Here is a 23,559-nt window from a genome sequence, read left to right on the forward strand (position 1 = left end):
TTGGTCATTGTAATGCTAATTTAGTTTTAACTTTTTTTTTTTTTTTAAACACTGGTTTTATTTGAATTCCAGAGAAAATGCTTGACTGTCAGAGTTCCCTCTGTAGGAGCTGATTATAAAAATACATCTGCAAAAAGCTGATTGACACAGGGTGGTTTATTTGGATCTTTATTTGTACAACCCTGTCAGGTCAGGAGTTTCTTACAGTTACAGACTTTCGAAGTCTCAAACAAGTTCACGACTAAGGCCAGTCGCAAATTGGGTGGAACTCTTGCTCGTGACTTTCATGGCAGTGGTGGAAAGGTGGATGGGAGTCTAAGGGGGGTCCTGTAGTACCATTAGTTGGTGGTGCAGGAGGTTCAGCAGGGAAGACTGAAAGAGGCTGCTCACAAACAGGCTCCAGCTCACCAGGGACGAGGGGAGTGGTGTCCTGTTGAGCACAGAGATAATATCCAATGATTTTGTACATAGAGTTGCAGTATGAATTCATAAATGTAGAGCAGGAAGTTGAAAAAGCTTCCACTGAATCTGATCATAGATTTATTACACTCACCAATGCAGGATAGAATTCACACTGAAGAGACCCAACTCCGTTTGGTTTGCAGTAAGATGATTTACAGACTGCATGTTTCTTTGAAAGGAGGAAACAAAGTACACAGTTAAAGACATGATAAACAACTCTAAGCTGCTTCATTATCCTCCCATAAAACCACTGAGTGCACCGCTCTGACAGATGACGTCATACTGCTGAATCATCAATAACTGTCCTGAAACAACAAGTTCAATGCAAATCCAAACATTTTATCTGGCGCGCTACTCCTCCCACAGCGTTTGCGCCACACACACACGAGTAAGGTACCAAAACGAGCGGCTCGGTCATGAAATGGGCGCCATCACTTTGTGGAAACTTCCGGCACACGGTGTGGACACAAAGCAAGTTTAAGCGGCAAAAATTTGCCCCATTCAAAGCAGATGGCAAAAATTCAAATCCTAGAGTGCAACTGCCAGAAAGTTCAGTTTTAGAAACATTTGTAAATCGCCATCCTGAAGTCATTGTTGCTCGCATATATAAACAAAATACATCAAAATAAAGCGCCGAGTGTCCTCTCACTCATAAAGCAAAAAATAAATACATAAAATGTTTCAGTCTCTCAGGGGAGGCATTTGTTTGACAGTCACGCATCACATACACACACATTAGGCTCTCACTCTAACTGACCTCCAGAATTTCACAGTTTTCACTCAGGTTTTAAAATCACCACTGTGGTCTCAGTCTGAATGTTAGATAAAAATAAAACGCTTCGAAACGTGCACCTGTCTGTGCTGTTGCTCATAGGCCAAACCGATCGGTGTTAACATTTTTAGTTTTCAAGATATTTGAGGTTTTGCGAGCAGTGGTAAGCCCATTCAAATACATTGATGGAATGTTCTGGCAGATGAAAGCTGAACGTCAACCAATCAGTGAGCAGCAGGTTTTTAGAGTTACAGTGATGACATCATTTGAGTGGGACAGAGTTCTGCCTTAGCCGTTAGCTGACTGCAGTTAAACACTCTTACTGCAGTCTCTCACAAACAGCAACCACCCTCACAATTTCTGCAGGAATTGTCTAGTTACTTCTGTCCTTTCTGACGGTTAACAGAGGCGAGCCAGAGTGCTTTTGTTTGGTCCAGTACTTTCAGAGTCTGCCTGAGGAGGTCATAATATATTTGACTGACAAACAGGAGCTTAAACAACTTGTTCATCACCCCACATCATGCCTTCTGTTAAAATATGTTTAAATGTCTTCACACAGTATGGCCATCATTTTCTGAACATCCGAGTTTTACTTACAGCTCTGTTGGGACAAAGGGCTTTGCAGGACGAAGGAAGTACTGTGGAATTCATTGAGCAGTTTGACTCAACCAGGGCAATCTCAAGGCGGTACATGTCCAGCCCAGTGATGTTCTGAGAATGAGAAAATACTGTATTAACACTGAGAATCCTAACTTGGATTGAAAAACCCTGGTAAATGATTTGTCGAGTTGTGACGCATGCTTTTAGAAGCTGCGATTGGTTAAGCAAACAGAAGTTGTGGAAATGTAAACATCTTGTCACTCATTGTATAATTAGGAACATTAACATCTGTGTGATCATTTGTAAGACATGCTTAAAAAAAAAAAACATGTTCACTTGTGCAGCAGTCTCTTCACCTGCTGATCGTTACATCAGCAGGTAAAGAGTCTGAATCAGTGATTGGATGCACCTGTGGAGGTAACCACATGTAGAGAAACTCTACAGTCATGCTTGAAGTCAAATTAAGATGGATTGAAGAATCAGTGTTGTCTGTTCAGCGCAACTATGAGTCAGGATGATTCCTCATGTAGAGTTTGAACATCATGTCTCTACTTTCTCCTCAGCTTGACACTCTTTGGTCTGAAGGAGTTCTTTGAAGAGCTGAAACACCTTGTGAATAACAGTCATCTTTACAAGGATCTAGTCTGAACGTAGAGTGGAAATTATAATAGCTAACAATTGTCTCATTACTCCTACTTAGGAGGCTTTTTAAATCTGGCCCTTGGTATTTAGAGTTAGCATACATTGAGCCTTCACCCTGAGATGATCTCACTTAGAGAAGAACTGTAAAGACCAGAGTCAGGCATGCAGGTGAAAGTCAACATGTATAATACTGAGAGGTTCTCTGACCCCACGTTTAATTCGTCCCACTTCTTGAAGGATAAAGTAGTTCTGGTTGGTGTTCTTGTTGAATTCTTTCACAGCTTCTTGTGCAGCATGTAAACCTCCTTCATCAGTAAGTGAAATGAGAGCAGGACAGTCAGGGCAGATCATGGCCAGTTCTGGATTAGAGAAGCCTACAAACAAAATGAATGAGTATGAGCCGGCTGTTTGACGGTGCCACAGAGAAGAAGAGTCTAAATCATGACAGTCGAGCACTTCAACATATGTACAGCTTTTCTTAGTTATAGCAATTTAAAATGAATGTTTCAGGTTTTCAGTAAATGCATTAACTCCTTTGACCAAATCATGACATCAAGTCAAACAAAAAAAAAACCACAGGGATGTTGCAATCGTTCCCATGTTTGGATGTTTGGCAGTAGGATTGGATACATGCACCCACCTCTTTGCGTTTCACACGAGTAGCTGATGACTTGGGCATCACTGTCTTTTATGGTCATCTTTACAGTGCAGCTGGACGTCACTGACTACAAGGAAACAAGATTATATTTGATTGGATAACTCATATTCCCATGGCAGGAGACATTTACAAACACTGTCCACATTTAGCTGGAGATGAATTTGATGTATGCGTTATAAAGGAGCTGTCTATTAACAAATGCTGGATTTGGTTTTGCACTTACCCCATCAGTCAATCCACTAAACTCACAGTCCTCAAAGTGTTTGGGGTTGACCACATGGCATGCTGTCTCTGCAAGGCTCAACTTTAGAGTAATAGTGCAACCTTTGTCTGTCTGGAAGCAATTTAAATGAAGAATTTTAATAGTTAAAGTCCACCACAAAAAGGTAAAACACTGAAAATAAAATACATTAAGTCTGCTGAACTGGTTAATATGTAAATATGTGCAGAAACTGCAGATTTCTTCTTCCCATACCTTTGTCATGTGATAGTCTTCGATCTCAAGGAGTGTGAATTTGTAGCCATGAATATGACGCATGTCGATGTTGTGCATTGCCAACCGGGCCGCTTCATTAGCATCTTCAGAATTGCATGTTACTGGCTGTAAAGGAGCAGAGCTGCAAAGCATCACCACTGAGGACAGCAGCACCAGAGTGGAAAAACCCTTCATGTTGCAGAGGAGAGACGTAACAAACGGCTGCAGCCAGGGACATTAAATAGACCTACTCTGATTGGTCCTGATTGGTCTGCCCATTACTAACCTGTAGTTTGATGTGGCCTGCAGAGTGAGTTGAGGAAGGATTCATTAGGCCAATGAAGAGCACCTGGCTCACTGGCTCTGATGCAGCCGAGCTGTTTTAATGCAGCAACTTTATGTACTTTGCAAATATTGTCAACAAACCCTCCAAAGGACAAAATAAAATTGTGCAGAAAAATATCATTTATACAACCGTCCGTTTAATAAACTAGATTTGTTCAAATTATGAAAATATTTGGTTTTGGGTATATCGAAAACTAAAGGCTTTTTAAGGGGTTTGTTCCTCTACTAAAACCAATGGAGGGAGAAATGAAGGTGTCATCACTCGTGATCAAACTGCCTCCATCCGGCCTGGTAGTTGACCATTCTTAGAAAAAGGTGTAAAAGTCCTGAAAAAGGGGTATTTGAGTGAAGGAAATTATACACAACACGTTCATGTGTTCCTCAGCTCAGTCATGTATTAACCCTTTATAGGGCACTCATTGAAATACTTCGAAATTCAAAAATGTAACCTTAGAGTGTTATTGAGGGACATAACAGAACTTTATTTTTGTTCTAATCTAATGTTAATTTCATTTAGAAAAATAAACACTGACGAAGTGACCATATTTGGTTCAAATGCCGCAGTCACAGGATCAGTGATGTCGGGTGATCTCTTCTGATTGGCTGAGTGAGGATCACATGCTTCTCAAGGTGAAGAAGTGTGATCCAGCATAAGTGTTATGGCATTTTATTTTTTGTTTTTATTGTGTGCTGTGTTTTTGTGTTGGTTTTATCGTTGCAGTGCATTTTACCTTTCATTTATATTATAAGAACTGCCGTAGTCACATGCTTCCATTACTTATTCATCACATGACTTTGCCCCAATCCCGGACACCTTAAAATCAGCGCACCTGTGTTTGGTGCGGAGGAACGCAAATAAAAGAGACAGAAGCAACAAACGCAAGGACAGAACCGGAAGAGGAGCAGGAAGAGGAGCAGGAAGAGGAGCAGGAAGAGGAGCAGGAAGACTACGCACCACCACTCACAAGTTTAGAAGTGTAGGACGGCACACGCATCGGGGACCACGCACGCTGAGACCGCAAGTGCTGCAAGGCGACACACACGCAGGGGCAGAGGAAACTCTGCCTCGAGTGTAAGTATTGTAGCGACACTCCACCACTGCAGCCTAAGGCCTTAATAGTCTTGTATCCCCGTGCTGGCGTAGATGCTTTGCATTTGAAGGTGACCCGGTGCGTGTGACCAGAGGAAGCTTCACTGCCTGGAGGAGGAAGGGGACGGTGCCATTTCTTTAAACATTCTTAGCCCACGTGTTTTTATGGACTTTTAGCATTATTTTTATTTGTGGGTATTTTTTTTTTAAATTATCATCCTTGTAATAAATTTAAATTAAGCTGCGCTATTTTTGTTCATTCCACTCTACTTATCAATAATAATTTTCTGGTCAATTTCAGTATACTTCTCATATTCTCCATAGCCCCCTCCTCATTACAGAAGGGTGGTTGTAGTGTGTAGGGAAATTACCAAAAATAGTCACTTGCCCCATAAAGGGTTAACTGGTGAGGAAGCCTAGCGTCATATCACTCAGTTGCGGTTGCTCCCCCTGCTGGTGTCTCACGACAACTACATCAACATTAAGCTAACCTTTACACATCAACACAAGAATACCCCAACAGCTAACCTCTCAAGTTATTTCCAACCATCACAAAGGCACCAGTCTTGTCAGAGCTGACACCCTCCTCTGGGTCTGGGTGTGAAGGCTCTGAAGACAACGGATCTCCTCATGAATTCCAAAAACAAACAAACGATAAAATATTCCATGAACTCAAGCCAGCCTTAAAGGCAGGTACGTCATTTTCTCCAGATACACTTTTTAAGATTCTGGTTGAAATTGTCAACACAGGAGGGGAAATATTCCATGTTGTAAGAACACAAACAAAGGGCTGGATGGGTTTTATCCTGTATTTTGTGGGTTGGTAGTTTACCCAAATATAAGTTAAAATATATCTCACCTTTAACTACACTTTAAAGATTTTTTGTTCATTTTAATGCTAATTTAGATTGAATTTAATAACAGCTTTTTAAGACAACAAAGAGGTGCTTTTAAAAAAAAAAAATCTATGTACACTCCAGATAGAAAATGCTGCATTCAGACTGTGAGCGATCCCTCTGTAGGAGCTGATTATAAAAGCAAGTGTACAACTGCAATGTGTAATGTATGTTTGATGTATATTTGCATCATATCTAGCAATATTTATGTTTGCAACATGTTTTTTTTTTTTTTTTTCTCACACCACTGATCGTGTCTCAGATAATGTTCTATGTTAAACTGAAGAAAAAAAAAGCAAGTGTACAAAAAGCTGATGAATGACACATTGTAGTTTATTTGGATCTTTATTTGTAGGTGTAAGGATTTTCTTACACACAGTAAGAGACTTTTGAAGTCATATCAACAATAGCAACGTTCACACTAAGGCCAGTCGCAAATTGGGTGAAACTTTAGTTGATCCGCATGGCATTGTTCGAAATGGTGTATGAGGGATCCTGCAGTACCATTTGTTGGTGCAGCAGGGAAGACTGGAAGAGGCTGCACACAAACTGGCTCCAGCTCACCAGGGGCGAGGGGAGTGGTGTCCTGATGAGCACAGAGGCAAAGTTAATTTCTGCATCACGTGGCAAATGAAGATTGTGTACATAAGAGGTGGAGCATGAATGAATGAATTACACAGGCAGAACACTTCAGAAGAATAAGGGTTGTCAAGGTACAAATGTGAACCAGATTATTTGTTAAAAAAAAACTTTACACTCACCAATGCAGGATAGAATTCACACCGAAGACCCTGAACTCCGTTTGTTTTGGAGTAAGATGATTGACAGACAGCATGTTTCTTTGAGACACAAGAGAATGAACAAGTAACCCACAGTTAACTACATGATAAACCACCGAGTGCACCGCTCTGACAGATGACTGTCATACTGCTGAATCATCAATAACTGTCCTGAAACAACTTGTGTATGTCTGAGTTTTACTTACCGCTCTGTGGGAGCAAAGGGGTTTGCATGCAAAAAAAGCTATCTTGGAATCCATTGGGCAGTTTGACTCAACCAGGGAAATCTCAGAGGCGTGGAACATGTTCGACCCCATGATGAACTGAGAATGAGAAACGATGACACCAGTAAGCAGTACATATACACCAACACTAACATACAGGTTCTTAGTGTCAGGCATGCAGGTGAAAGTCAACATGTAGAATACGGAGAGGTTCTCTGACCCCAAGTTTCATTCGTCCCACATCTTGAAGGACGTAGAGGTTCTGGTTGGTGGTGTTCTTGTTGAATTCGTTCACAACTTCTTGTGCAGCTTTTAAACCTTCAATATCAGTAAGTGTAAGGAGAAGAGGACAGTCGGGGCAGTTCCGGGTCATTTCTGCATTAGAGAAGCCTACAAACACAAAATGAATGATTATGAGCCGGCTGTTTGACGGTGCCACAGAGAAGAAGAGTCCAAATCATGACAGTCGAGCACTTCAACATATGTACAGCTTGCTACATGCACCCACCTTGTTCCGTCTGACATGAATAACTGAGGACTTCCGACTCACTGTCTTTCACAACCATCTTTACAGTGCAGCTGGACTTCACAGCCTACAAGGAAACAGATTATATTTGATACCTTACATTCCCATGGAAGGAGACATTTACAAACTCTGTCCACATTTAGCTGGAAATTAATTTGATGTATGCGTTATAAAGGAGCTGTCTATTAACATATGCTGGATTTGTTTTTGCACTTACCCCATCAGTCATTCCACTAAACTCACAGTCCTCAAAGTGTTCGGGGTTGACCACATGGCACGATGTCTCTGCAAGGTTCAACTTCAGCTCAATGGTGCAACCTGTGTCTGTCTGGAAACAATTTAAATGAAGACGTTTAATATAAAGCAAGAGAGTCAAATAATGACTTAGCGTTACCTCCTGATAGTTTATTGATTAGAAAAAAACGTATGTGCACTCGAGGTAAAAGGTAAAGTCTACCTCCAAAGGTAAAACAGCATCAATAAAATACATTAAGTCTCCTGAACTGAAATGGTTGAACCATCAAAATCACAACATTGGTAACATTTAGAAAGTATATATGTGCAGAAACTGCTGATTCCTTCTTCCCATACCTTTGTCATCTGGTAGGAATCAAGGTCAGTGAGTTTGAACTTGTAGCCATGCCTATGATGCATGTTGATTTTGTTCGTTCCCATCCGGATTGCTGCATCGGCATTTTCAGGCTTGCATGTTACTGGCTCTAAAGCTGGAGCAGAGCTGCAAAGCAGCACCACTGAGGACAGCAGCACCAGAGTGGAAAAAGTCTTCATGTTGCAGAGGAGAGACACAACAGACTGCTGCAGCCAGGGACATTAAATAGACCTACTCTGATTCATGGGAGGGAACAAGAGTGCAAACAAAGTAAAAAAAAAATGCGGTGGTGGAGCATGAGGACACGACCATACAGCTGCCAAGGCCAAGGAACAAACACAGACTTTACCCAGAGCTGTGCACTCATTGAAAATATGTTCCAATGAAACATCCTAGAAAAATAAATAAATAAACACAAACATGACAGGCTGATCATGTCAGATTACAAACGTACATATAAAGAAAATGAAAAGACTGTTGATGATTAATACACACAAGAAAGCCTGAGTTCAGACCAACACACAAAATAAATAAAAAAATATATAAACAAATGTATGGATGTACAAATTATTTAACAGCCATTTCTTCAAACCAATTGGGATTGTCTTTGGACAGTTTGTTCCACCGGGATGTGGAATACCAAAATAAGAATAACATTTGTTGAGCTGCCTATCTATCTATCTATCTATCTATCTATCTATCTATCTATCTATCTATCTATCTATCTATCTATCTATCTATCTATCTATCTATCTATCTATCTATCTATCTATCTATCTATCTATCTATCTATCTATCTATCTATCTATCTATCTATCTATCCATCTATCCATCCATCCATCCATCCATCCATCATATACACACTACATGTCTAACCTAAATAGAGAGAGAATCCTAAATGTGCTCTTGTACAAACCTCACTCTTTGATATTATCTATATATCAAACAGTATAAATCTGATGTTTTAAATGCGGCAACTTGTGTTCGTTGCAAATTATGTTTAGAAAGAGGACATGAGATTTTTTTTTAACATTTCTAGCTGACTTCACTAAAGTGAAATAGCCTGATATGTAGCCATGACCTTCTCGACCCTCCAACAATAAAAAAAAACACCCTGTCACATTTGCAGTTTGCTATGTACAACAATTCATGTGAATACTAACTCCCCTCACAGGTTGTACCACTAATTGGTTTATTTCTATCCCTGCAACTCAAATAAAATTAAATATGCTATGTAAAGTATTTCCCAACTACAAAAGTACTTCTACATACTTTTTAAGATGTCGACGAAAAACACTGATTTCAAAAACATTTCCAGAAGTCCATATTTCCTCGTCTACATCACATAAGGTGGCTGCACGGTGGTGCGGTGGGTTAGCACTGTTGCCTCACAGCAAGAAGGTTCAGGATCTAATCCCATCGGGGCCGGGTCTTTCTGTCTGGAGTTTTACATGCTCTCCCCATGCATGAGTGGCATCCCTCAGGTAGGATCATTCTTTTGATTTGGTTTTCCTTTGCATGTCTACAATAAAACCCCGTCCTTTTCTTGTGTCGGACGCCTACTGTTTGGTCCTTAACAGCGCTAACTAAATCACATTTGATTGGATTAATTAGTTGTGTGTCCCCTGGGGAGGTTGGGGACGTGGAGTGGTCTGTGTTCAAACCGTCCATTGTTGAAGCAGCCGTTGGTTGTACACTGATTTGGAAACTGTATGCAGCAATTTGCAATGGTTTGCAATGTTAATCTATAAAAACAAATACATGCACACAGAGTGCAACGCACTTATCTGTAAAACTCTTAGGAGTAGATTTGCAAACAGCTTCATTTTTTTTTCTTCTAATCTGAGCCTTTGAGGGATTAGTATATATTCAGTCAACTTTCCTTGCTCTGATCAAAACATGAGGTCAACTTTTTTATCAAAGAATATGAACACGACTTGTATCTTTAAAAATCAGGAAGAGCAGCATTCGTTTACATACTGGAATGCAGACACAGCAATATACAAAGTACAACAAAATAATTAAGGCAATGTACCAGAAACCTGAAAGATAAATAGGAACACCCACACATTTACCAAACAGTTCTGTGCCTCCAGTGATTGTTTTGGAGTCTGGCCCGCCTACCTTTGCCCCTTTGGTCTGGTTTGTTACAGTTGGCCTACCTGTAATTCACCTTATAACTGAGTGTTAAAGAAGATGGTTTTACTCTGCGGTTAATAGTAGCTGTGAATATGGTAAGTGTAAATGGAAAATGGGATTGAAAATGGCGTCTCGTCTTCTTACAAGACTCAAAGGTTAATGGACGAAGCCATCTGTTACTGCAGGGGGCTCATCGGCAGCAGCCACCGTGCTGGTGACGTGTATTTTACATGCAACACAATGTAATATAAATAAGTATGTGAAGTGTAAGTATGCTGCTGAAACATGTGAGCTGTTGGTGGGACAAATGATGTTCTTAAGGTTAGAGATTGGTTTAACATCAAAGACAATGAAGGGGTCTATTTGGGGTCATTCCTTAAAGACTGTGAAAGATAAACAGTTTGGTATTGAAGTGAGAACAGACTCTTAGGATACATTGGGGGAGATAAGAAGTCACCTCATAGTGACCTGTGTAACCTTTGAAGTCACATGTCCTGAGGAAGCACAGGGGGTGCAGGACTGTAGGAGATGCACACCTGAAGGATCAAAGCCTAAATAAAGTCCTAAATGTCCTGATGTTGTTTTGACCAATCCTGTATAAATACTAGAGTCTTTTCTTTGTTCAGGAGGGATCACACTTGGCTGCTGACTCTCCCAGGTAACATGGCTCACCTGGACTGATGCTGTTTCTTGTTTTTGTAAATAAATGTCTTATATTACAAGCAAGTCAGTGTCAGCGGATATTTCTTCATCATCTACACATCATGGTCAAAGGAGGAGGACTTGAGAAACTACAGTGGAAATGCTGTTTCAGCCTAAGAACAGGCTGAGAGCTGAAGCTGTTTTAAGCTTCTTGGCGATACGTTTAACACCCTTCAATCATGTCAGCTCTGCGCCCAAGAGTGGAGGTTGCTGCTTGTCACACCTACACATTTACACACTATCTCTCCTCCCAGCTAAATGGACACAGAATGGTAAATGGTTAATTGGGAGTCCATCAAAAGTTGCTTTGTAAAGTGTCTGACAGTTCTAACCACATTCAAACTGCCAACCCATTCTACCGCTAAGCCACAGCCACCTCAACCTGTCAGATGAAAAGGATCACACCACTGGCATGCCCAGCTGTGGTGAGCATGATCACTGTAGTTTTCCCTGATTGACAATAAATTCTGAGCTACTTCAAAGTGAAGAGAGAAAGTCACTTAACTCCTAAAACTGCAGGAACCTAAAGTTCTCTGTAGTATTGAGACGATCTCTTCAACTGTCTAAACCAGAGGTGTCCAAAATGTGGCCCGGTGGCCATTTGTGGCCCTTGAGGGGATTTTTTTGCAACCCGTGTGTGGAGGATGGAGCGAGGCAGGGGCTGAGCGGAACCCTGTGATCCACCACACTGACCTCCTTGTCTCCTTAGAGTCTTCCTAATATGACTTCATCCCCATCGGTTCCCTCATGAAATGAACTGGAAGTCCTGAGAAATGGCCACCGCGCCAAACGAAGGCGCCTCAAGCTGCCTAAGAAGACCGGGTGGGCTTGGACTGAGACAACCACAGAGGACGTCTCACTGACCACAGTGCAGCCTTGACATTAACTGACTATTATAGAAGTGAAAGATTGAGCACAGGATTCAGAAAGAAAATAATCTTTGTTTAAAAAAAAAAATCACTTAGACAAATGTTTTATTTTTTTTACAGTTGTTTTTAATAAAGAAAAAAAAACACATCCATAAGAAGAAATGTACTCCTATCTGAACTATGAACAATTGAGTCCTGATCTATATGAATATGGCACCACACTAAGATCATCATCAAAATGAAAGGTAAGAAAAGATCCATTAAAAAAAAAAAAAAATAAATCAAATGCACATCATTTTATCAGTCTGTTTTCTGTGTGCAAAGTTTCTTTAGATATGTATGTATGTACATATATACACACACATACATATCCCGGGTATTATAATTCCATGTTCCTGTTTAATTCAACGTACTGAGCAGATAAAAGCTGATGTAATAAGACCTGTTTTTATCTCTTGTGTTTATTGTTCATTGGACTTTAACTTCTCGCTGTCCTTCATATTGAGTGTTGGCTGGCTGTTTGTTTGTTTTTATTGCAGAATAAAACGCCTTCTCTCAAGGATAATGCGGGGGTTCCCTTTTGAACCCTGAAGCCTGTTCAATGACCAATTTCAACATCCTGGCAGTGAAGAAAGTCCCAATATTTAAAGATGTGAAGGAATAATGTGTAACATTTGAATCCAGTCTCTCTCTGTGTGAATGTGTGTGTGAGTCCTGACTGTCTCCAGTGAGGGAGAAGCTGGAGTCCTGCTGCCTGTGTTGTTGTCAGAGCTGTGTTTACATGGCTCCTCCCCTTGTGTATAAAAGCTGTTTGAGTCAAGAAGAAGAAGAACATACTCACTGATTATTTGGATGTCACGTAAACCTTTTCAGTCATTCTGTGTAAATTTACATGCAATGTGAAGCTAGTCGAGCTAACTAGCGAGCGCTAAAATTAGCCTGCTAACAGGACAGGTGGTTGCAGGTTGAGCCAAAGACAAATTTGCCTGCCGCTTAATTATGATATGTTCCAATTAATAACTCCTTTATGTGAACGTGATGGGAGGGGATTGGTGTGTCTCCAAAGGAGGGCGGGGACTTCAGTATGGAGGAGGCGTGGCCTACCAGCTGTTTGTTTTGGTTTCATGCTGAAGCTCAAGGGCGACACCTACTGGATCAAAAAAAGTTGCACATTCTTCCTTTAATGACAGGTCGTAAATGAAGGGGAAAACACAGGATATGCATTTTTCATCTTTTTAGATTTTATGATGTGATTCTTTATGAAACATGCCAGCCTTTAGGAAAAAGTAATTCACACGCACAATAAGAACTCCTCAGTCAGAACCAGGGATGGGTCCAGACCGGGTTGGCTCACCTGGGGACTGACTTATTCATGATGTTTGTGGGCACACACAGGCAAACTAAATGAACTTATTTACCCTTTCTATCCCCACTAAGGTAAGATAACATGTAAATCCCCTTAACTTGATTCTTGACTGGAAAACAAATATTTGCAAAGTCACAATTTGAAGTTCTTAGAGAAAAGCATGAAAACTCTTGTGAGCTGTCTAACTTACAATCATCCCTTTATTGATAATCAAGTCCATTTTAAGTTTGACAGTGTGCACACGTTTTTCCTTGGTTGGCACCTGAGGTGACCAATCATATTTCAATGGGGGGGGGGGGGGGGGGGGGGGTATGCCCCTGGTAATAACTGATTGGACCGTCTTCCACTAAGTCTTTATTTTCTTTGTTGCGTTGGCTCGAGCTTGTATTTGATATTAATTTCTTGTTTATTATAGTTTACTCATATTGACACAACAATAAAGATGATGCTGCTGTTAGGCCAATATAGTGATCCTAATAATTTATATTGGCCTTACGCTGATTATAATAATTGCTACTTCCTTTTCTTTTCACTTGGAGTGAACAGAGCTTATTTTGTTAATCTCACTCTATGTGACCTCAAAAGTCTTTACTGCCCGTTTCTGTCTCACATCTGGGTTTAAAGAGACGTGTGCAGTCGGTGGTTGAGCCCACCAGCTCTATGAAAGCAGGAAACTGACGTCAGGCTCCGAGAGAACCAGCTGAACCCCAAAGAGACCGAGTGTGTGCGTATGTGTGTGATTCTGTAACCCGACAGGATGTTGTTCAGAAAAGTTCAGAATCAAATTGGAGAGAACAAAAATCCTTTGTGATGCCGAACATGCTCACGAACATAGAAACAAACAGGTCAAGAAAAACGGCCTGCAGAGTCTGAGATTAAATGAAAACAAGTCAAGCTATAAATAACAGTTATAAAACACACAAAGGTCCTCTCATGCTCGTGATCGAGATGATTCCATTATTTCATCCCCGCAAATAACCATCAATCTTTTTGTGAGTCTGGTCTTTGTGTATACCCTTGTACAGTGACGATGGTGGAAGGGTTGTGGATTCAAATAGTACAGGTAAATGCTGATCCAGATGTTAATGTACAAGGAAGTTAAATTATGTGCAGCTCTGTATACCTGAGTCCAACTAAAACCTTTGAGTGTATCAACCCACCATCGTCTACACACCACTGACATGTGGTCACATTGTCACCATCATTGAAAGTTCCAGAGCTGGTGTTTGAACAAACCATGGTGCTCTTTCTTTAAGGTGTGCAGACCTTCTCCAATAAGAGTGGACAAGCCATTAGTCAGTTACTGGTAGACTCCTGCAGCGGCACGCCGACTGTCCTTTGGTAAAATGTATCAGGCTTTCCTGTAAACTACTGTTTTACACACCTCTATGTCGCAGTGGGTTACCTTCCCATTTCAGCAGTGAATTTCATAAGCAATCTGAGAGTCCATAAACAAGCCTGTGTGATTGAGAAACATCCCTTCAGCTTCTGAAGTGATCACAGGCTCCGCCTCCCCTCCCTCTCCCGCCATTCGCCTCATGGTCCGTATGTCTCCTTCCTGCTGCTGCTGTTTGTTGGGGGCGAGGGTGGGACTCATGGTCTGGCCTGCCCCCGAGGACAGGGTGTGGCTGGAGGTGTCAGATGGAGCGGGGCAACCGAGGTTAGTGGTGGAGACAGCTGTGGGCGGAGCCGGAGGCAGCACGGGCTTGGCCCTGTTGAGAACGTACATCTCATGGCCCCGCTCGTCACGGTACTCCTCCAGCTGGGCAAAGGTGGTGGGGCCATCAGAGTAGTCATTCACGTACAGGATGCTCTCCTCCTGCCGTTAAAAAATCACCTTCATCAATTACAGGGAACAGTTCTCCACAATACAATAACAACATATTTTCAATGATTTAAAACTGTTCAGAATGGCACAAGAATCACAACGACAATTTGAGTTGCTCCTACTCACAAAGTAAGAGGGAACATTTCCTGTCTCTGCTTTACTGATATTTCATAAAAACCCAGCTGTGGCTTAGTGGTAGAGTCGGTTGGCCCTGAAATGCAAAGGTTGGGGCTCCGATCCCCAGCTCCTGCAGCCACATGTCCGATGTGTCCTTGGGCAACAGTGGCGTATGAATGTTTATAAGTAGGATTAGTTACTGTTGATGGTTACTTGTTTGTAGGTGTAGTCAAAAGGCTGGAAAAAAAGACCGTTTACCATCTGTTGCACCTTATTTAGATGTAACAGTAGACCGGCACAGGAACGAGTCCTAAAACCAGGAAGTGAGTTAGCATGTTAGCTCCATGGGTTCTGACCTCTAAAAGTCTAAATGTGGATTTTGAATGTGTTTGTTTTTAGACGCCTGAAATAAGTTCTGATGTTAACACAAGCTGAAGAGATGTTGACGTTTTGTCAGACGAGATAAACTACGTTAGCTAAGACCCCCACTTGTAAGTTTTACGCGAAGTTACGGCGGTTGCTAAGAAGTGGCTAAATGAGACAACAGTGGTTGTCATGGAGATATTAAACGTCATAACACCGGGAACTCTCTCACTAATCCTCCTTACAGCCTCTAGTCATGTTTTTCAGAGCTCTTGTAAATATTAGGTTATCAAGCTAACGTTTAGCTAGCTTGTCCAAACGGCTGATTAGATCGATGAAGCATAACGATCGCTACGTCAAAAACTGACCGCGGTTTAGTTAGCTTGTAGCATGACGTTAGCTTTTTACTTCTCTGGGCTGCAGTAACTCTTTAAACTTCATATAAATGCTGCCTACATGTATTTTACCTGACAGATAAACCATACTGTACATACGTGTTTGTGTATACGTACATTTAGCGGAGCAATCACTTTTTTATCTTGTGCAATCACTTTCAGTACAATATTCATCCATATGATTTTAATAATACAATCAGCAACATATTAAATGTAAATACTGTATAGCAAAACAATAGTAGCTGTAAATTATCTTTATGTAGCCTATATTATTATTATTATTATTATTATTAATGAGTAGACTGTTTAGAGATTTAGTGCAACAAGTTAAAGTCGTGCACACTAAACCCTGTTGGTGTAGCAACAGGCCATTAATGATTTAAGCATTCATATATTGCTTCACAATGAGTAAAATGTTGTTACGCTGAATGGCTCATTTTGTTCTATATTACTGTTTTATAACAATCATCAATCCACGCTTGTGCTAATCACTTTGCAGTGTGACTCACGCTGAAGCTTTCTCTCTGCATCACGAGTTTCGCATCTCCTAAAGGGTTTGTAGATTGTGTTGAATTTATTTTGCTTTGCTTGTTTTTCTTTTTCATCTCTTATAAATGAATGCAAATTAGTATATCCATCAGACATACACACCTTCTCAGCTTGATCCGCTTCCTTGTCTCGTTGGTGATGTCGGCTGTAAATCATGGCGACTAACAGCAGAGCTGTCAGTGACAGCAGGGAGATGCCCACAGCTATAGCAGTCTGAGTGGCGGCTCCCAAAGCGCTGAAGGCCATGCTGCCCAGAGCGTACAGCGGCTCCCGGCTCACGTCTGAGCCTGTAGCAGGACCGTGGCTCCTTAACCTGGGCCAGGCTGGGGAGTAAGCCGAGGACACCTGAGACCACGACGCCCAGATGGAGGAGGAAGAGGAAGAGGATGTGGATGAGTTGATGGCGAGCTGGAAGGTCACCCTGGCCACGCCCCCTGCATTCCAGGCTTCACATTCGTAGAAACCCGCGTGAGCCACAGTCACATTACTGAGAAAGAGCATTCCACTGCCGGTGTCGGGGTCGAAGCGCTCGCCCTCGGTCTTCTGGAGACTCACTCTGGCCTCCTCAGAAGGCTCCTCGGCTCTGCCTCCTCCAGCTCCCCCCGCACCCAGCTCCTGAACCAGGCCTCGAGGAGAGAGCACCACTTTACCCTGCGACGCCTTCTTCCAGCTCACCTGCAGGGATATTACAGATTATATGCTCAGCGGCCTTGAGATTATCACGTAAATAATAAAAATTGGACTCATCTTAAAACCGAGATTTAGAATATAACTGTTGCTTATTATTGTAAAAGTTAGATCTTTTAAAGTAGCTCGACACGCCTGTGAGTGCAACTCATCATGTGTTACTTCATAGGTTCAAAGGTCAGAGGAGAAGTTCCTATTTTAAACTCTCTCTTTAAACAAGTCTGGTGTTGATGTGAATGGTAATCCAGATTTGTCATCTTAAATCTTTTTGTCTTTACTGCTTTTTATGCTAAATTTTTATTTTGCCTGACACCCAGCTATCCATCTTTTTTTCTCACCATTAATGAAGCCACAGCAGCTTCTGTTACTCACATCAGAATTTCTCTCACAGCCCTGACATTTGAAAATCCATAAAGACAGAGATACCCTGAGTTGATGATATGCTAACTATCCTTACATGTGGCCGAGGGTATCCAGAGGCATGGCAGGACACCCTGAGGCTCTCCCCCAGGCGCACAGCTAACCTCCTGGGCTCCAGCTGCACCAGTGGAGGGATGCATACCAGGCTGTTGAGAGGGACCTCCACCAGGCTGAGGTGGGAGAGGCGTGGTGGCTCGGTGCAGACCAGCCGACGTTCTGCAGAGCTGAGCAGCCTCTGGCCCTCCTCATCAATCCAGCTTCTCAGCCAGTGGAGAGCACAGTCGCAGCGCCACGGGTTGTCTACAGCAGAGGACGGGGGGTCAGAGGCCGAATCAAGACATTCACAACACTGCAGACAGAGAACTGATGTGACAGTATTTAAAGACAGAGCTGGTCATTTTTTAAAACTAGCATTCCCTCAGTGCTCCTTCTGCACCCGCCCCCTCCCCCCTGTGCTCGCTCTGAAGCCACGCCCCCCTCACTTACATGCCGGAGCACCGTTCCTCCAGAAGGTGATCTCAGCTCATCTCATCATTGTGTGGAAACTTTGTCGTCTCAGCGCTAAGTAAACTCTCAGTATAAACTCCGATTTTAGTTGTTCCTTTTTCAGAGAGCGTGGGTTATTAATTTCGGTCAGGACCTAAAGACAACTTCAACCAGAATCTGAGAAAGTGGATCTGGAGGAAATTACCAACCCTGCCTTTAAGGTTATCACATTAGAAGAGAGAGAGATAATATTGACTATAAAAAAAGCCTTCTGGAAGAATCTGATATTAAATCCGATCAGGGTAATCCAGGCTCACCTGTGATGCGCAGCACCTGCAGGCTGACCAGAGGCCGCAGAGTCGCAGGGCCAATAGTGTGAAGATTATTCCTGCTCAGGTCGAGCAGAGCCAGAGAGCTCAGACCAATGAGGGCCTGGTCTGCCAACATCTCGATACTGTTGTGCTGTAAATGGAGCTCCTGCAGACGCTGCAGAGACATGAAGGCAGGGGTTCGATTCAAACGTATTCAAGGGTTCAAGGGTCAAGGGTTCTTTATTAGCACCCAGAGGTGAATGTGTTGTGTCGACAAGCATTCAGCTTTCCAGAGACAGATACAGATACATCTGTTCAACAAGCTGAAAATGTCCCGACATGCTTAAAGAGCATCCTCTTATGCTAACGTTGTTCAGCAGTGCTCCAGCTGCTGCTATAAAATACTTCCTGTAAGCGTTTTTGTTGACATCGTCACGTCTTACCTGTAAGCCACGGAAGGTGTAGTCAAGCAGGCGTGTGATGTCATTTCCTGCCAGGTAAAGAATGCGGAGATGTTCAAGTCCCTGAAACATGTCCGCTTTCACCAGATGGATCCGATTCCCGTTCAGAGCCAGCTCCAACAAGTGAGCCTGGTTCTGGAAAGAGCCCGGCTCCACCGCGGAGATGGTGTTGTTCTGGAGAAGAGGGAACACGGGGAAGGAGTGAAAATGACAACGATTGCTCAGGACCTGCAGGTTCTTGTTTGGCAGGAAATCACAAAGTAGAAATCCTTCCTGCACATTATCCCATGATGCTCGTTTGTAAAGCTTCTGCAGGTGATGAAATGGCACTATACAAACAGTGATTTGAATAAGGCTTTTAGCGTCTCACTCTGTGATAGACGCTCACATTGATCCGTGTCAGGATTAGAATCTGAAAATGATTCAATTCTTTGGTTCATCAAACATTTAGGGGGCAGAATGACATCACGACTGTTCTTTAACCACCAACCATGTGACCCATCATACTCTTTATATTTACACTCTTCATTGCACCATAGTATATAATATTATTACAATGTTATTCCATTTTATTATATTATATCTATATTGATTTATACTGATTTATATTATATTATGTATTATATTAAATTATATTCTTATACCTATATTTATATACTCCAGTCAAAACTGCACTATATTTATAATCCTTTATACCTGTCAGTACTGTTTACATAACCCTCTGATCACATGTCACTTTAACAAACCATAACATTATTATTATTATTCCATTGTCCTGTTGAATCCAACACATTATAGTCCTCTGTATTTATCCCATCTTACTACTTGGAATTGTATTTATGTTTATGTTACTATTTTATTTGGTTTTTGACTTTTTTTTTAAACTGCTGCTGCTATAACGAATTCCAACATTAGATCAAGAAAGTTATATCCTATCCTAATTAAAGAAACTAAACAATAGATCATTGAATCTTATGCAGAGCCATAACCCTTCACTTCAGGTGTTCATTCTTTACCTGCAGGTACAAGTAGTGCAGGTGCCTCAGCAGAGTGAGGTCCTGTCGACGGATCTGACCAATCACATTATCCTGGAGGAAAACGGTCTGGATAGGAAGAAAGAAGGACGAGGTTCAGACGGGTCAGTGTTTAGCATGAGTCAGTGACTGTCCTCTTTGAGCCTACCTGCGTGGACGGGTGGACGTGTTTGGGGATGTCTTTCAGGCCGGTGGAGCCACACTCCACGGTGAGGCTGTAGCATCGACAGCTCACGGGGCAGGAAGGAGACGCTCGAGCAGGAGTGTGGACGGAGAGGACGATCACAGAGAGAAGACGCACCAACGACACAGCCATCATATCGACGGGACGGGACTGCGAGCGAGAAGAGAGCAGGACAGAGACATTACAGACCGACAACCAACAAAGGAGACCGCATGTTATCACCACGACGACACCAGCTCACAGAAAACTGTCTGTCAGTATTACCTGTGTGTCTGAATGGATGAGTTCATACTGATGGACTCTTCACTCTACAGCAGCCTCTACCATCAGTGTGTGAATGTGTATGAATGGATGAGTTCATACTAATGGACTCTGCAGCAGCCTCTACCATCAGTGTGTGAATGTGTATGAATGGATGAGTTAATATTGATGGAGTCTGCAGCAGCCTCTACCATCAGTGTGTGAGTGTGTATGAATGGATGAGTTCATACTGATGGACTCTTTACTCTGCAGCAGCCTCTACCATCAGTGTGTGAATGTGTATGAATGGATGAGTTCATACTGATGGACTCTTTACTCTGCAGCAGCCTCTACCATCAGTGTGTGAATGTGTATGAATGGATGAGTTCATACTGATGGACTCTTTACTCTGCAGCAGCCTCTACCATCAGTGTGTGAGTGTGTATGAATGGATGAGTTAATACTGATGGACTCTTCACTCTGCAGCAGCCTCTACCATCAGTGTGTGAATGTGTATGAATGGATGAGTTAATACTGATGGACTCTTCACTCTGCTGCAGCCTCTACCATCTAGGTGTGACCTGCTGTGTAAAAGTGATTTGAGTTGTCAAAAGACTATAAAAGAAATATTGAAGAGTATTTTCCATGAATTTAAGACTTTGACTGTAACCGTTGGAAACAGCTACGAGGGACAAACTAAACCATGATCATTTATCATCAAGGACTTTTCTCTGCACTCCTCTCACGAGCTGCTGTGGTGGATTATGGGAGGAATTCTTCAACAAAGCAGAGACTTGTAATACTTTCACGAACATAAACTTTAAACTGAGCAGGATTCAGCCTTTAGAGACGACAACAACGGGAACATGACACAGCATTATCAAACGTTTAAACAGGGTCACGTATCTTTTGAGGTTTGACCTGAAGATCAGGCGACATGGAAACAGGGACGTGAGGAGAAGGACATGTCACATTCTGAGAGCAGAGCTGCGATGCAAGGTGGCAGTCTGCCTGACAGTATCGATCCGAACACATTCACACACATTAATAAGGTGATCGAGATGCTTGCCGAGGCACTTCTGTGTTCTGTGTCTTGCTCAAGGACACTTTGGCATGTAGACTGCAGGGGCTGAACTAATCTCGTATTTGGAGGACAACGTGCTCCTCCTGTCCTTAGAAAAGGAAAACATGGAGTTATTAGACAAATCCAGAGTCCACGTGCAGAACACATCATCAGATAAGAAGGATAAAAGAGAGGAACTATTTATTTATTCAAACTGATGTTAACTATTTATCTGCATGTAGAATAAACTCTGTGTTGGGTTTACAGGTAAACCTGTGCTTTTCACCTCAACCCAACTGTACTGCTGTTGAGGATTTGTTTTTTACACAGTGACAGGTTGTTGTGTTTGTTGTTGTTGGTTTCATCGTTGCTGTTGAATGAGAACACGTTGTTTTAAATGTGTTCGTGACGTCTTAAAGCAGAATGTTTGTTATCAGGAAGGACAAACAATAGAACATGATTAGAGAGCACTCTGCACAATAACACTACAGGGACGTTGTGTGTGTGTGTGTGTGTCTGGTACATTCATAGCTTCAGTGTCTTGCAGAAACATGACTAATAATTTAATCTCTGACAAATGAGATCATCTGCCCATTTACAGAAGGAATTACAACTCATTAGTGTCTCGCTGTGTCAGGTCCAGGACTGGGTGGACTGGGTGGACTGGGTGTAGCCCTGATGGGAGAGCATGTTCAATGCAAACCTGCTGGACATAAACACACTTGACTAAAGCCACGTCCCTTTTCATTTCGTTTTAAAGCTGCTTCACTTGTTGTCGTGATATGTGAAGTGGTTAAATATCCAGCGGTGCTGCTGCAGGCCGTCGCACCTCAGACTTGAGCCCACCACACACAATAACAGTAAACAATAGCCTATGAGACCGATGCACTCTCAGTCCATCAGTACCCACTGTATGACCCCGCTGCAGCAGAGCCAACACGTTCATCACCGATGAATAAGAAGGAGGATGGTGTTGTTGTTACCTGGCTTGTGAGAGCTGGATGAGACGGTGATGTTTGCTCTGCGCGACGCCGCCCTCCCTCCTCTTGCTTAGGAAACCTCAGGATTCAAATGAATCTTCAGGTTTGGAAATGAAGCTCCCGACATGTGAGAGCGGAGCTGATGGATGGTGCGTCTGTGCGCAGAGCACCGAGGGCCCGCTGAACGTAGGAGGAGCGCTGCACACAGGAGGGGGGATGAAGCAGCAGCGCGCACAGCACATCAGGTGTGACGCCAAACAGCAGCAGCAGACTGGACGCTGGATCCTGAGGACCGTGGTGAAATTAGGTGTCTGTGTTAAATCCCATCACCCAGCTGTTCACTCACCCCCCCCTCTCCCGGTGCATCCTCTCATCCAATTATCATCCCACGCTGCTGCTGCTGCTGCTGCGCGTAAGGACCACCGTCAAGTCCACGTCATTCTCCAGCGGAGACCAGAAAACCACTTCCGCCACATGTTCAGAATAAAAGCTTCATCACTTTATCCTGTTTGGTCAAATGTATTTTAATAAAAGCAATAATTTAATTAATTAGACTCCTTCTGGATAAAAAAATAATTTTGGTAGCTTCTAGCACATCACAGTGGATCATCGAGGATCCACCACAAACTAACGTCCTGATATCATCAACCAATCAAATGTAAAAACTGGAAAGTTTGGACTTCCTTCCAGTCTCACATGGCTCCACGACTCTTCTCTGGTCCACGACCCACTAGTTGAGAACCAATGGTTTATTGCATAAACGCAGCTTGTCAACATGCAAGCCAGACAACAGCTTGGGGCCCCAGACCAGCAGGGGGCCCCAGACCAGAGGGGGGCCCCTGAGGGTTCACAGAAACACAAACTCTCTCTCTCCTTCTTTTCCATCGCTCCGGTCATGTCAGACGAAAAAACGAGGCTCAGTTAAAAATAAAAGTATTATCGCTCTAAATCAGCAAGCACTGTTTATTTAATTTATTTGTACATCATCTTCATCACATTTGGCCCACAATAATATAAAATAATAGAAAAATCTGTGAAAGAGTCCTTTCACAGCTCCGTGCAGAGAGTTCTCTCCTTCCAAAGACGTCACAGTCGATGACCGGCCAAGTGTTCATCATCTTCTATGGCACAGGGTGCTGCATGGTTCAAGACCCCCGACCTTCGGGGGGGGGGTCCTGAAACCAAAAAGATATATAATCAAATATATATATGTATAATGAATCCACACACATGGCCTCTGGATCAGTTCAGGAAACATCAGGTCACCAGCCAGACTTCAAGAGTCA

General features: G+C 42.5%; 3 protein-coding genes across 3 annotated transcripts in view; all 3 read right to left on the reverse strand.

Annotated features, from left to right (window-relative positions):
• The window catches only part of LOC306828003 (alpha-2-HS-glycoprotein-like), a 38,227-nt gene extending 34,392 nt beyond the window's left edge, over positions 1–3,835 (reverse strand). The window contains exons 1-7 of the mRNA XM_079350162.1: positions 3,610–3,835; positions 3,358–3,468; positions 3,117–3,201; positions 2,684–2,850; positions 1,832–1,945; positions 554–631; positions 126–430 (exon numbers count right to left, since the gene is read on the reverse strand). Of these exons, the coding sequence (XP_079206288.1) occupies positions 242–430; positions 554–631; positions 1,832–1,945; positions 2,684–2,850; positions 3,117–3,201; positions 3,358–3,468; positions 3,610–3,804 (939 nt within the window). The 5' untranslated portion in view covers positions 3,805–3,835 and the 3' untranslated portion in view covers positions 126–241. The remainder of the gene's footprint in view (positions 1–125; positions 431–553; positions 632–1,831; positions 1,946–2,683; positions 2,851–3,116; positions 3,202–3,357; positions 3,469–3,609) is intronic.
• Positions 3,836–6,266: 2,431 nt separating this feature from the next.
• LOC306828004 (antihemorrhagic factor cHLP-B-like) lies at positions 6,267–8,281 on the reverse strand. Its single transcript, XM_079350163.1, has 7 exons — positions 8,061–8,281; positions 7,687–7,797; positions 7,452–7,536; positions 7,164–7,333; positions 6,926–7,042; positions 6,702–6,779; positions 6,267–6,526 (listed from the first exon to the last, which is right to left on the reverse strand). Exons 1-7 carry the CDS (start codon positions 8,256–8,258, stop codon positions 6,362–6,364), a joined length of 924 nt encoding a protein of 307 aa, XP_079206289.1. The 5' UTR covers positions 8,259–8,281; the 3' UTR covers positions 6,267–6,361.
• A 6,031-nt stretch (positions 8,282–14,312) lies between these two features.
• LOC306827987 (leucine-rich repeat-containing protein 24-like) lies at positions 14,313–23,024 on the reverse strand. Its single transcript, XM_079350139.1, has 8 exons — positions 22,277–23,024; positions 19,955–20,140; positions 19,789–19,875; positions 18,755–18,946; positions 18,318–18,486; positions 17,552–17,814; positions 16,510–17,082; positions 14,313–14,974 (listed from the first exon to the last, which is right to left on the reverse strand). Exons 2-8 carry the CDS (start codon positions 20,123–20,125, stop codon positions 14,570–14,572), a joined length of 1,860 nt encoding a protein of 619 aa, XP_079206265.1. The 5' UTR covers positions 20,126–20,140; positions 22,277–23,024; the 3' UTR covers positions 14,313–14,569.
• Positions 23,025–23,559: the final 535 nt, after the last annotated feature.

Source organism: Symphodus melops (assembly GCF_947650265.1).
Source record: "Symphodus melops genome assembly, chromosome: 8".
Taxonomy (NCBI): Eukaryota; Metazoa; Chordata; class Actinopteri; order Labriformes; family Labridae; genus Symphodus; species Symphodus melops.